The sequence below is a fragment of the Lolium rigidum genome, chromosome 7, assembly GCF_022539505.1.
Source record: "Lolium rigidum isolate FL_2022 chromosome 7, APGP_CSIRO_Lrig_0.1, whole genome shotgun sequence".
Taxonomy (NCBI): Eukaryota; Viridiplantae; Streptophyta; class Magnoliopsida; order Poales; family Poaceae; genus Lolium; species Lolium rigidum.
Window position 1 is genome coordinate 346,692,186 of NC_061514.1, and position 13,450 is coordinate 346,705,635.

General features: G+C 46.4%; 2 protein-coding genes across 3 annotated transcripts; both read right to left on the reverse strand.

Moving 5' to 3' along the window:
- Positions 1 to 5,811: 5,811 nt before the first annotated feature.
- Positions 5,812 to 7,017, reverse strand: LOC124673583. The gene is made up of 3 exons (XM_047209631.1): positions 6,680 to 7,017; positions 5,981 to 6,347; positions 5,812 to 5,876 (listed from the first exon to the last, which is right to left on the reverse strand). The coding sequence occupies exons 1-3, from the start codon at positions 6,713 to 6,715 to the stop codon at positions 5,812 to 5,814; spliced, it is 468 nt and encodes a 155-aa protein (XP_047065587.1). The 5' UTR covers positions 6,716 to 7,017.
- Positions 7,018 to 8,252: 1,235 nt separating this feature from the next.
- On the reverse strand, positions 8,253 to 10,987 carry LOC124676235 (vacuolar protein sorting-associated protein 27-like). 2 transcript variants are annotated; one of them, XM_047212311.1, is made up of 10 exons: positions 10,850 to 10,987; positions 10,661 to 10,717; positions 10,457 to 10,527; positions 10,138 to 10,342; positions 9,967 to 10,067; positions 9,746 to 9,821; positions 9,559 to 9,618; positions 9,443 to 9,493; positions 8,941 to 9,019; positions 8,253 to 8,358 (listed from the first exon to the last, which is right to left on the reverse strand). In XM_047212311.1, the coding sequence occupies exons 1-10, from the start codon at positions 10,925 to 10,927 to the stop codon at positions 8,267 to 8,269; spliced, it is 870 nt and encodes a 289-aa protein (XP_047068267.1). In that variant the 5' UTR covers positions 10,928 to 10,987; the 3' UTR covers positions 8,253 to 8,266. The 2 variants fall into 2 exon arrangements, with proteins under 2 accessions (XP_047068267.1, XP_047068266.1); XM_047212310.1 differs by having other exon boundaries at positions 9,967 to 10,070.
- Positions 10,988 to 13,450: the final 2,463 nt, after the last annotated feature.

The following is a 13,450-nucleotide window of genomic DNA, read 5'->3' on the forward strand; positions in this document are numbered from 1 at the left end:
TGGTTGGAAACAGAAAATGCTTCATGTGGTAAATGGTATATGGTCTTGAATAATTTGATACTTGGCAATTGTTTTGAGCTCTCATAGATCATGTTTAAGCTCTTGCATCATGTAGTTTAAATCTATTAGTGGAGACCTACCGTAGAGCTTGTTGAAATTTGGTTTGCATGATTGGTCTCTCTAAGGTCTAGATATTTTCCGGTAAAAGTGTTTGAACAACAAGGAAGACGATGTAGAGTCTTATAATGCTTGCAATATGTTCTTGTGTAAGTTTTGTTGTACCTGTTCATATTTGTGTTTGCTTCAAACAACCTTGCTAGCCAAAGCCTTGTACTGAGAGGAAATGCTTCTCGTGCATCCAAAAACCTTGAGCCAAAACCCATGCCATTTGTGTCCACCATAACTACCTATATGTGGTATTTTTCTGCCATTCCAAAGTAAATTGCTTGCGTGCTACCTTTAAAATTTCATTCCTTTGTCTTTACAATACATAGCTCATGGGAAAATAGCTTAAAAACTATTGTGGTGATGAATATGTTGCTATGTATCTTAGTTCTTATAAGTTGCTTGTTGAGCGGTAACCATGTTTCTGGGGACGCCATCAACTTTTTACACCTTTGTTGAATATCATGTGAGTTGCTATGCATGTTCGTCTTGTCTCGAAGTAAGGGTGATTTATCATGATTAAATGGTTTGAGTATGCATATTGTTAGAGAAGAACATTGGGCCGCCAACCAAAGCCATGTATCATGGTGGAAGTTTTCAGTTTGGACATTAATCCTCAATCTCTTATGAGAATATTATCTGTTGTTGAATGCTTAAGCATTAAAGAGGAGTCCATTATCTCGTTTTCTATGTTGTCCCGGTATGGATGTCCTCAAGTTGAGATCTATCAAAACCGAGAAATCAAATGCGATCTATCTCCTTGGACCTTTGTACGAGTGGCATAGAGGTACCCCTTTGTGACACTTGGTTGAAACATATGTAATGCAATGATAATCCATGGAAATCCGAGCTAACTAGGACAAGGTGCGGGCACTATTGGTATTCGATGCATGAGGCTTGCAACTTGTAAGAGGTTTTATGCATAACACATATGAATTATTACTACCGTTGACAAAATTGTTTCTATGTTTTCAAAATAAAAAGCTCTAGCACATGAGTAATCCATCGCTTCCTCTGCGAAGGGCCTTTCTTTTACTTTATGTTGAGTCAGCTTACCTACTTCTTTCTATCTTAGAAGCAAACACTTGTGTCAACTGTGTGCATTGATTCTTACATGTTTACTTATTGCACTTGTTATATTACTTTATGTTGACAATTATCCATGAGATATACATGTTACAAGTTGAAAGCAATTGCTGAAACTTAATCATCCTTTGTGTTGCTTCGAAACCTCTTACTTTGAATCTATTGCTTTATGAGTTAGATCTTATGCAAGTCTTATTGATGCTTGTCTCGAAAGTACTATTCATGAAAAGTTTTTGCTATATGAGTCAGTTGTTTAGTCATTATCTTTTGTTAGCAATCTATTGCTTCGAATCACTTCATTCATCTCATATGCTTTACAATAATGTTGATCAAGATTATGTTGGTAGCATGTCACTTCAGAAATTATTGTTTTTATCGTTTACCTACTCGAGGGCGAGTAGGAACTAAGCTTGGGGATGCTTGATACGTCTCCAACGTATCTATAATTTATTATGTTCCATGCTAGTTTTATGACAATACCTACATGTTTTGTTCATACTTTATGATGCTTTTATGCGTTTTCCGGAACTAACATATTAACAAGATGTCGAAGTGCCAGTTTCTGTTTTCTCGCTGTTTTTGGTTTCAGTAAATCCTACACAGAAATATTCTCGGAATTGGACGAAACAAAAGCCCACGGTCTTATTTTGCACGGAGCCTTCCGAAGTCCGAAGAGGAGACGAAGAGGGGCGACGAGGCGGCCACCCCATAGGCGGCGCGGCCCCACCCCCGGTCGCGCCGCCATATGGTGTGGGCCCCTCGGGCACCCCCCTGCGCCGCCCCTTCGCCTATTTATTCTCTCCGTCGCGAAAACCCTAGTACCGAGAGCCACGATACGGAAAAGTTTCGCGAGACGCCGCCGCCGCCAATCCCATCTCGGGGATTCAGGAGATCGCGTCCGCACCCCGCCGGGAGAGGGGAATCATCACCGGAGGGCTCTACATCACCATGCCCGCCTCCGGAATGATGCGTGAGTAGTTCATCCTTGGACTATGGGTCCATAGCAGTAGCTAGATGGTTGTCTTCTCCTCTTGTGCTATCATGTTTAGATCTTGTGAGCTGCCTATCATGATCAAGATCATCTATTTGTAATGCTACATGTTGTGTTTGGTGGGATCCGATGAATATTGAATACTATGTCAAGTTGATTATTGATCTATCATATATGTGCTATTTATGTTCTTGCATGCTCTCCGTTGCTAGTAGAGGCTCGGCCAAGTTGATACTTGTGACTCCAAGAGGGAGTATTTATGCTCGATAGTGGGTTCATGCCTCCATTGAATCTGGGACAAGTGACGTAAAGTTCTAAGGTTGTGGATGTGCTGTTGCCACTAGGGATAAAACATCAATGCTTTGTCTAAGGATATTTGTGTTGATTACATTACGCACCATACTTAATGCAATTGTCTGTTGTTTGCAACTTAATACCGGAAGGGGTGCGGATGCTAACTCTGAAGGTGGACTTTTTAGGCATAGATGCATGCCGGATGGCGGTCTATGTTCTTTGTCGTAATGCCTCGATTAAATCTCATAGTAGTCATCATGATATGTATATGAATCTCTATTCGTCAATTGTTCACTCGTAATTTGTTCACCCAAAGCATGCTATTTATCTTATTGGAGAGACACCACTAGTGAACTCGTGGACCCCGATCCATTTCTTTTACATCTGAAATACAATCTGTCGCAATCTCTGTTCTCTGTTGTTCTTCGCAAACAAACATCATTCTCCACACCATACGTTTAATCCTTTGTTTTCAGCAAGCCGGTGAGATTGACAACCTCACCGTTAAGTTGGGGCAAAGTATTTTGATTGTGTTGTGCAGGTTCCACGTTGGCACCGAATCACCGGTGTTGCGCCGCACTACACTCCTCCACCAACAACCTTCATGTGGCCTTCATCTCCTACCGGTTCGATAAACCTTGGTTTCTTTCTCGAGGGAAAACTTGCTCGCTGTGCTCATCATACCTTCCTCTTGGGGTTCCCAACGGACGTGTGCTTTACCGTCACAAGGGAAGTTGTTGGCTCCACGCACGACAGTTGAACCATGCCGAATCCATTGACGATGTGGCGCTAGGAGTTGGAACCGACCGTGAACGTGCATGCGTTCATGGCCAAACACAAAGCACTTGGGATTCACCGCGTAACCTCCAAGCGAGTCACAAAGCGCTACCTGGAGGTACGCTGAACGTGCCTAGTGCACTCTCTGTATGTGATTGCTCTATCTATAGAGCAGCTTAAATTCATGTAAAATGTAGCTTATGTTGTATCTATCGGTACTACTTTTGGATCTGTCGTGAATATATCTATGCTATGTTGGTCAACAATTCCGAAAGCGCGAGGGGAATCCGCGCTTTGGAGAAGGTCAACAATGTAGTCCCAACGCATCGATCCGAAAGCTTTTCGGATGTCAAGTTTAAAGAGCAAAGCCGACGAGTTCCTTTTGTGAAGCCTCGTGGAAAGGTTTTTAACATATAGGAAGTTATCGTGAATACTCCTTTCTTGATGAACGCGCTTTGTGCCTTGGAGACAAGGTCGTCCATATGCGGGGAAAGCCTAAGGGAAATCATCTTGGCGATGATCTTGGCGATGTGATGAATAAGGCTAATGGGACAAAAGTCGGAGATTTCCTCCAACCCATCTTTTTTGGGAAAGAGGGTAATGTTGGCGGAGTTTAACCAATGAAAGTTGGCCACATGGAGGTCCCCAAAGTGATTGATAACTCGCATAACGTCTTCACGAATGATATCCAACAATGTTTGTAGAAAGCACCTGTATACCCATCTGGACCAGGGGCCTTGTCACCCGGAAGAAGGTTAATGTCGTTTTTGACTTCATCCTCCGTGAAAAGGTCATCAAGAGAATCCAAATCCAGCTCCTCAAAGTGAAGGCCGGCCCAATTGAAGTATATGCGGCGACGTTGCCCTTTACCCATGACGTCCTCAAAATGGTCGGAGATGACCTTCTCTTTATGGACGTGGTCAGTGATCCATCCATTGTTGTGCTTAAGGAAGTGGATGTGGTTCTTCCTTCTTCGTCCATTAACTTTCCTATGGAAGAATTTGGTATTAGCATCACCCTCTATAATGTTGGTGATCATCGAGCATTGCCGCTTGCGGGCCCTCTCAATGACCGCAAGGCTAACCACCTTTCTCTTAAGCTCTGCCTCTCAAATACCTTTCTTCATGAGAGAGAGCCCTTGACTCTTGTGCAATATCCACATGCAAAATGATGAGAAGGGCGGCATGGTGCAACATGCTTTGTTGGAGGAGAAAACGCTACGACTCAAGCGAACAAATACAAATGCTCTCCGTGTGTTGGAGCTTGTGGTAAAGGATTTGGCATCGCTCTACATGTGCGCAAGGCGCTCCCCAAGCTTTAGCGAGCTCGTACTTGTTCCCTTTGTCACGCGATATTTTACTTGCCCGAGGTTTGATCATCGGTATCTCCATACCTTGTTCAACCTCGTCTCCAACAAGTACTCTTTACTCGTACCGTGGTATATCATCTCTACGAACCATTCATATACTTGCAAGCTTTAGCGACCTCGTACTTCAACCCGGCACCCGCAACCAAAAGTTCTCTAACTTGAAGGAACGGCGGGCAACAAGGTTCCCTATCATCAGCCAGAAGCAACGAGCAATGGTCCGAGAGGGAGAACGAAAGGGCGAAGAGGACATGAGAATCGAAGGCAAGGTCCCATTCGAAGTTGTAAAAGAAGGCGTCAAGTTCGGCAAAGGGTGAGGTTGAGCCTTTCATTGCTCCAAGTGAACCTGCGATTTTGGAGATAGGAATCTCTTTAAACTCGCAATCTTGCAAGGCGGACCGGAAGCAATTTATACGGCTACGGCTGACATTGGCTTTGTTCTTTTTACGTCCCCGGTGGATTTGATTGAAGTATCCGAGGGCCACCCATTTGACCCCTCCCAAGGGTTTTAACCCTCAAAGCTCGTTGAAGAAGTCGTCCTTTGTCGTAGAGGTGGAGGGACTATAGACGGTAGAACTCTTCCTCGGAATTGATAATGCTCGTTCTACATGTGGGTTACTACTTACTAGAGTCTTGATGCCTATTCTACAGCTCATGGTGATCCTACTCGGGTGAGTAAAGCACTAAGCACGTACACATTGTTAGTCCGAACATTTCATTGTTGGTGTGAATTATCCTTTTGGAGGATGACCCAGGCGCTGCATCCAATAATCCGGCATCCACTTCCAATGAGACGTCACGGCCATCGGTGCCCTCTTCTCTTGCACTGAGGCAGCCCACTTGCTGTAGTTCTTCCTTCATGGACGCAACGCCTACACACAAAGTAATGTAAAGAAGTCAGGCCAACTATTCTGAAAAATGAGTTTGGCCAACTATATTATTAGAAAGGTGAACAACATTTCTATTAGACAGCAATAATATGACTGGTGCGACTAAAAGGTAGTACTGAATACAAACCCTCTCTCACTTGATCGACCAACATTCATCGTATCGATCGTCGGGAGACTTGAGTCTCTTGTTGCCGCGACGTCGTCTGGATTCTCCAATCCAGTTCGTATCCTCGACGTCCTCGTCAGTGAAATTTTGATCTGACCCCTCTTGAGGAAACGCACGAGTAGGTGGTTCTCTTGCAAGTATCTGGTCATGTCACCCACCCAAGTTAGTGATCACTGCCAAATTTCAAGTGCTCAAAATCCAGTATCAAACAAGATATCTTGACTGCCTGCACATATACAACGTACCTGCAGGCCTGGAAGGGGAACGCTCGCGCTTGCCAGAATGGAATGCGGACGACTTTCCACAGCTCGTCGCGCTTGCTCGGGAGCAGCTGGACCTGGACTCTTGTCCTGTCTCGGTGTCTGATGCATCATCATACGTAGTAGAACGGTCTTCTCCATCTTCCTCATCCTCACAGCAGGGTGGTCTGATCTGCTCAACCTTTCTGCAGGACTTGGGTCTAGAAGGTCTTGGGGACAGACTGAAGAGTCCCTCGAAGCTGGTTTCACGGTCGTGTAATCGGTTCACAAAGGATTCCTGCAGTAAGCTTAGGTAGAGCATGTGCTTCTGGTCCGTCCATCCAGCAGAAGAGCATACCGCCAGAAGGTCCTGCTGGAGGAACGAAATAACTTCATGATTCGGAGGTGAAAAATTGGTGGTGTGGAATCTAGACAAGCATGGCTGAGGAAGAACATAGAAGGCATCTATGCTAAGTCATCCTTAGTTTGGTATGGTTACTGCCCCACAGCACTCGACCACTCGTTTTAAGTTCGAACCCACAACTCTTTATTCTGTTTGAGCAATATCCACAACTTTCTCCTAACTCGAAATTAAACAGACCTTGCTACGCTAGCCCACACACGCACACATGGCCAAAATTAGATACACAACGGAACGGACGAACAAATCTTCAGGTATTCGCCGAGGAAGAAGAGAGTACTTACCGGCAAGCGCGCGAGCTCCCGCAGATGAGCCTCCATCGTCTTCTTCGCTATCGCTCCTAGCCTTTGCCTGCTTCGACTGGACTCCGGCGTGCTCCGGCCGAACGACCGGCCGATCTTTTATCCTTGGTGGCGTCGCTTTTCCACGTGGTGAAATATCTGGAAGCTGTTACTCGCGTCACGCGCGCGCTCGTGCGGCAGGTGGGTGTGGGGAGACTCGCCGCACCGCCTACCTCGTGGCCTCTTTATTCTCATCCGGGTGGTTCCACGACATTGCTGGCTGGCTGCTAAGATATTTTGCAGGGCGGCGATATTTTCTTGTCGACGACATTAAGAAAGAAACACTGCAGTTCTTTGTTTTTTTGTTTGCAGTTCTTTATATGGTATAGAGGTACGATATTTCCTGCTCGGCAATACTAAGGTTTGGGCTTGGACGTGCTGGTGGCTGCCGTGACGTCGCACCTTGTACTGGTAACAAAGTTTTGATGCATCTTTTGTTTGGGTGATTGCTTTACGGGACGATCGGCTGCTAGCCTGTTACACATCCGATTGCATCCATGATTCATTCATCCAAGTCACCGTCGTCTTCGGCTGTCGCGGTCGCCGACGAGTTCAGTGGTCGCTGTCCTTGGCAGTTAGCAGAATGAAGCTGCTTTCCAACAAAAAGAAACAACACAATGGAGCTGCATTGGGTCAGAGAGAAGAGATCGGTGAAGATGGATAAGACCCAGCGTGCCAGATATTTCCGCCGGCAACAAAAGATCTGCGCGTGTTGCCGCGGCGGCACTGACGAGGCCGTGATGAGCGCTGACTTCACATAGCATGGCCAGGGGTGCGAGGTGACAAGGACAGGGTCTGACATACAGTTTTTCTTCGAGCCACTGCCAACTACTGGTAGTATAACGCAAACACAGATACTCAGATACGACAGTTCACAAAACATGGACTCGACCACCTCCGGGAAAAACTATTTCAATCACTACGTGAAAACTGTATCAACAAGTCATCATCTTTTAGTATCAATCAAGTATATAAAAAGTTCATTGTAACATACTACGTCCTTTGTAATCTTTTTTCCAAAAAAAAATAAACCTACACACTAAAACGCAACATCCGTACGTATCTAGACCAAAGCTTTAAACACAAACGGTATATGCCTGCTCGTATTCAAGTACTCCCTCCGTCCCATGACTCTTGTCGTGGTTTTTGAACTGAAACCAAGACCAGACTTGTGGAACGGAAAAAAAAACATTGGCCAACACTATGTTTCTCACCATATCAATGTCAGGAACTGTCATTCACTTTTGAACATAGGGAGAGATCACTATATCCAAACATGAATACGCGAAGAAAATGTGAGATTGGCCATAAATAAACTTATTATTCAAGGGTACAAAGAACAACCGCCTCTGACATTGCGACCTTAATACATGATGATGGTGTGATCCCGAATGAAACACCGTACCCCAGCAATGAGCTTCCAGTCCGACAAATGGTTTATTTGTAATCAATCATTCAGAAGCAGAAAACCATCTTTTGACATATGGGGAGGAGAGCAGCTAGCAGAAAAAGGCCCAAATGATGTCTTCCTCACTCAACCCTTTGTGACGCAGCAAGCTCTTCCATCCTCTGCCGCATTTTGTATTGCAGCATGGGTGGAGCACAATCCAAGGCAGTTTCCCCTGCCCAAAAAGTTCACCAACGTCATCAACTTTATCACCAGTGTCATTTGAGCATAGCAGCATTGATGGTTAAAGTATCATTTTTAGAAGAAGCAATCTACAGCAAACATTCCTCTGCATGTTAAGTGCTGATGTGTATACTTTAGTTTATCTGCTTCTAGAGGCTAAAACACTGGATATGCTACTAATCAAGTTCTAAATTTACAAGGTTGATTGGAAAAGCCCATAGATATAGGCTTTTCTCCTACAACAACTTGTATATAAGTTAAGTGACTACAAAAGCAATAAAAACATCTAAACCACCAAGGAGTAGTTGCAATTCAAATAACTGTGCCCCCTTTTTTTCATGCTAGCTGCTATTTTGCTTTAAACTGCACGGATATATAAAGTAGAAGGAGCATTTGACAGTATCAACATAAACTGAGTGGAAATGGTAGTCCGGATGGAAATATGTTGAACAAATAGAAACTTTTGTGCTTAATGAAGGTTAATAGACTTCAGCGACACATCTATGTACAGTATTTGATAATGTATGCCATCCATTCCATGGCAAAACGCATTCAGATTGTAACAATAACCAACCTTGACCATTTTTGCGTTGAATATTTGCTCCACTGTCCATGAGAATAAGAGCAATCTCAGTCTGGTTAAATAGAGCAGCCTGCAATTGTTCATAGGCAGATCTTTATTAGACGGAGATTTGTTACTATTTTTATATCTAACTGCCAAACAAAACAATCTTGTGTGGTAGAATAAAGGATAAGAACTAATAAGCTATTTATAAATGATGAGGACGAGTAATCATGTTGATATATGCATAGGTATTATTAAATTGCAGAAAATAATATAGTATCTGCATCTGGTGCATACATAAGCACCAATTCCAGGGGAGACAAACTGATCCAGTCAAGTGTATCCGCATGTGCTGTATATTATCATACTAATGCATGGGTGCTGTGGCCTTTACATTGCAAATGTTTCAACCCATGTAAGACTATTCACTATAAGCAAACGGTTACTCAAATGGTAGAGTGATGTATGAATATAAGTTGATCAGAGGGGAGTCAGTAAAAATAAGACATACCAAATGTAGCAGAGTAAATCCTTGCTTGTCGCAGTAGTTAGAATCTACTCCCTGCCAATTTAATTATAAGAATCAAGTCGACAAAGATAAAACAAGAGAAAAGATAGAATAGCTACCTGGCTAAGAAGTTTCTTCACAGCTTTAATATCCCCGCCTTTAATTGCTTCTCTCAATCCCTAAAAGGAATAAAGACTGTATTTAAACAGAAGACTCCAAGATTGCCAGGGCAGAAATATGACATGTACCAGATGGGTCAAATAAGGAAATATATAAGGAGAAGTACTGAGCTGTTTCTAGGCTCACCTCTCCAGTAACTTCATAGTCAGACGGAGTCTTATCATTGATATCGTTGCTCATCAGGCCAAGATTTAAGAATGAGCTGGAAAAGCAGTGAGGCACGCAATAAGATGAGAAGATGGGTCACAAGAACATTTGTTAGTAATGCATATATGTAATCTTCCTATACAAAAGAGTAAGGTTTGTGACGGTAAGATGATGAAAGTTGATAACATAGTTCAACGAACCTTGAATTGCTGCTGGAAGTAGCTGCAGCCTTCTTCGTGCTTGGTTCTGGTTTTTTCGGCTTTGGGTTTGGTTGGGCAGTTGACGAAGCGGCGACGATATTCTGCTGCATAGAACAATTAGGTTGGCGCAGTCCTAGCACAATCGATTAAATGGATCGAACTGTCGTCTACCTTTACAGGCGCGGGTTCTGGCTTTGGTGCCTCGCATATGCACAAAGGCATCCCGCATTTGCACTCAATAACGGCAGCTGCACTCTGAGCCGCAGAATTTTTCATGGGCGACGAAGCATCATCTTTATCCAAGTTCAGCCCTGAAAAGGAGTCTGCAGCACTCGAAACGCTCTCGGGCGAACCCGCTTTATCAACTCCACCACGTCTGCAACATTACACAGGAAAGCATTAATTATACAGCCAAGAATTCTACTTATATCCAAACTAAACATAAGTGGAAGTGACCATGCAATCAGATTCAAGCAACCGGGATTGGTACCTGGAGGAGGATTTGTTGAAGCACTCGTAGCAGACCCTGGCGTCCGTGTATATCCCGTACTGAGGCAGGGCCTGCAACCAGTCGAAGCAACAGAGTTGAATCAATTAAGCTTCACAATCCCAACTCCCCAGCCCCAGGAGCTTCCGTAGGTAGAGTATAAACATGATTCCTACACAGAAGCTTGCTCAGGTTTGGGTTTCCTACCATGTGGTACGAAGAGTGCTCGTGGCAGAGCGTCCTCCCGCAGCAGCGGCAGTGGTGCTGCAACAGCGTAAAATTCGTCAGAAAATCAGAGGCACGGTGTTCCCGCCGCTGCCAGCCGATCTACGGTGCGACCCACAGCAGCCAAACCGAGAAGTATCGACACGGATGTGGGAGGGAGTGGATGCGTACGCGGCGGCGGAAGGTGGAGAAGGTGCAGCCGCAGACGTCGCAGTTGGCGGACTCCTGGAACGGCGGCGGCGTCTCCATGGCCTGCTCCGGCGGGACTGGCGGCGAACCTGAGATCGGATCGATCGATCGATCCGAGGAGCTTTCGCCTCGCCGATCTGAGCCGAGGGAGATGGTGAATTTGGGAGTCGCCGACGACGACGAGAGAATTATTGCTTGATTTCAGATGCGCGAGCACGGATGGGGAACAGTGTGTTGCTGGAAGGTTTGGGGCCGTCGATTCGTGGTCTACCTACGGCCAAGATTGCACCTCCCGTGTTCTCCTCTGACTCTTGCTCCGTTTAGGAAACAAGCAACAAGTATCAATCAAGTCAACTAATAATCTCAGCAGACTAACTTCAGCTCTTAAGTTTCAACTCATTCAGAACATGAAGTCTGGCATTTAACATCTCACAGCATACAAGTGATTCGAGCTCTTCGACGATTAATAATTGCAATGTTTTTACAAGTGCATTTAATTCAGCAGGGACAAATAGTAAGGGCATCTTCCAACGCGGCGACCCATCCCGCGTCCGCGCGTCCAGACGCGAGATGGGTCCAGCCGGATAAAAACGCGGCCCAACGCGGCGCCGCACAACAAATACGGATGACCGCGGCGTCCGGAACGACGCAAACCCGGCCCAAATCTGGGCTAGGTTTGCGTGGCCGCGGATGGCATGCGGCGCGTCCGGCCTCAGGCCTGCTCGTCTCCCTTGGGCCCACCTATCGGTGACCGGGGAGGCTTATTAAATGTGGATCGGAGGGATCTCGTCCCTCCAGCCCACTCCCCACTCCACTCGTCCACTCCCCGAGCGCAACCGCCGCCATGGCCCCGAAGCGACGGTTCGCTCCCGGAGCCAACGATGAGGAGGCCAGCAGCAGCCGCCGTCCTCCGCCGGCGCTGCGGGCCGGAGGAAACCGCGGCGGCCTCCACATCGGAGAGGCCGCCCGTGGTGGCGCGGCATTGGCGCAACCGGCGCCGCCGCTGCGCCGCCGCAGCCCGAGCCGGAGTATCTCGAAGCGAGGACCCCGACCTCCGCGCCGCCTCCGATGATATCGGCGGCGGAGGAGGAAGCGAGCGGCCGCAACTCCAAGCGGCCCTTCGCACCTCCGTGATGGAGCGAGGGAGGCTCGGCAGGCGGTCGAGGACACCGAGGCCTGGGAGTTGTTCGCCCAGCCCCGCCGGGAGGTGGATGAGATGCGGCGGCGCGAGGAGGCCAGGCTTCGCCGCGAGGAGCAGCAGCGGCAGGAGGCCAGGCACCACGCGGAGGAGGGGAGGCGCCGCGTGGAGGAGGGGAGGCGCAACTCCGTGCTGCTGCGGCGGAGCAGCGAGCGGCTCCGGACCCCCACTCCGCCTGGGAGGAGGCCCTGTGGTCTCCGTGGCCGGAGTCCCCGGCGCGGTCGAGCCACAACAGTGCCTCGCCGCCCGGGGACGTCGTCGACGTCGACGCCGACGACGCCCACAGGGACTAGGCGGCGCACCGGCGGCCACCGTCGTCGACCAAACCCTAGCTTAGGGTTTTTTAATTTGTTTTAAATTTTAAAGCCCATATAGAGGGCTTCTTTTGTTAGTTATTTTGCCCAAAATAGGGCTATGTACAAATTTGCCCAAAATAGGGCATATGCTTAATCAAATTTGGTGTATATTTGCATTTTAATTTTTTTGTTTTTCTTTGAATATGCGCTGCGTCCGCGCGTTGGGCGCAGCGTGCGACCCAAACGGACACGCGGACGCGGGCCGCTGTCCGGGTGTCCGCTCGGCCACCCAAACGGCCCAAAACGGATGGCCCAGCGTGTCCGTTTGGGTCGCCGCGTTGGAGATGCCCCAAAGCCCGCATTCCTTTTGTTCCCATATTCTGGGAAACAAATCAATCAGCCGATGGTGATAAAGTTTCAAGAGTCTCACAGCTTCGAAGGTAGGCATAGGATGATAGGAATCATGAGAGCCCTCCATGCTGATTTTCAAATTCCATTCAGACTTTTCATGTTCGGCTTTCTTGATGACGAGCATTACTGCACTTCAGGGAAGGAAAACAAAACCTTCTTGTTTCCAAGTGAGTGACAAGAACAAGTGAGCCCACGCATAATCATCTCACTTGCAGTTATTATAAGGTTTCAGGAGTGAAGGCAGTACAAAACGGGTCAGATTTAAAATTCAAATCTATATTATGAGGTAGACAGCAAATCTGTCCTGCGTTTTGAAAATAAGCCGTAGGAAACCTGGTTAAATCAAAGTCTGACCATTGAGGCCTCATCAATCGTCATATGGGTTTCCTCATTGGGCAGAACATCATCAAGAAAACCAAGGAGTTACAAGGAGAACACTGATCAAAGACAAGCCAGAATAGCTTCACTTTATAGAACATAAATTCAAATAGTATAAATAAGACAAGACCACATAATCCTGCCTTAACATCAGTGGCATGGCACTGTAATCATCAGGCACTTGCAGTTCTCAAGGTTTCATAGTCATCATAGTTGGAAAAAAAATGCATAAACCACCTATGGATATTCGTTAAAATGAGCAAAGCAGTTTAGATTTAAAATCCAAATCAGTATGAAATG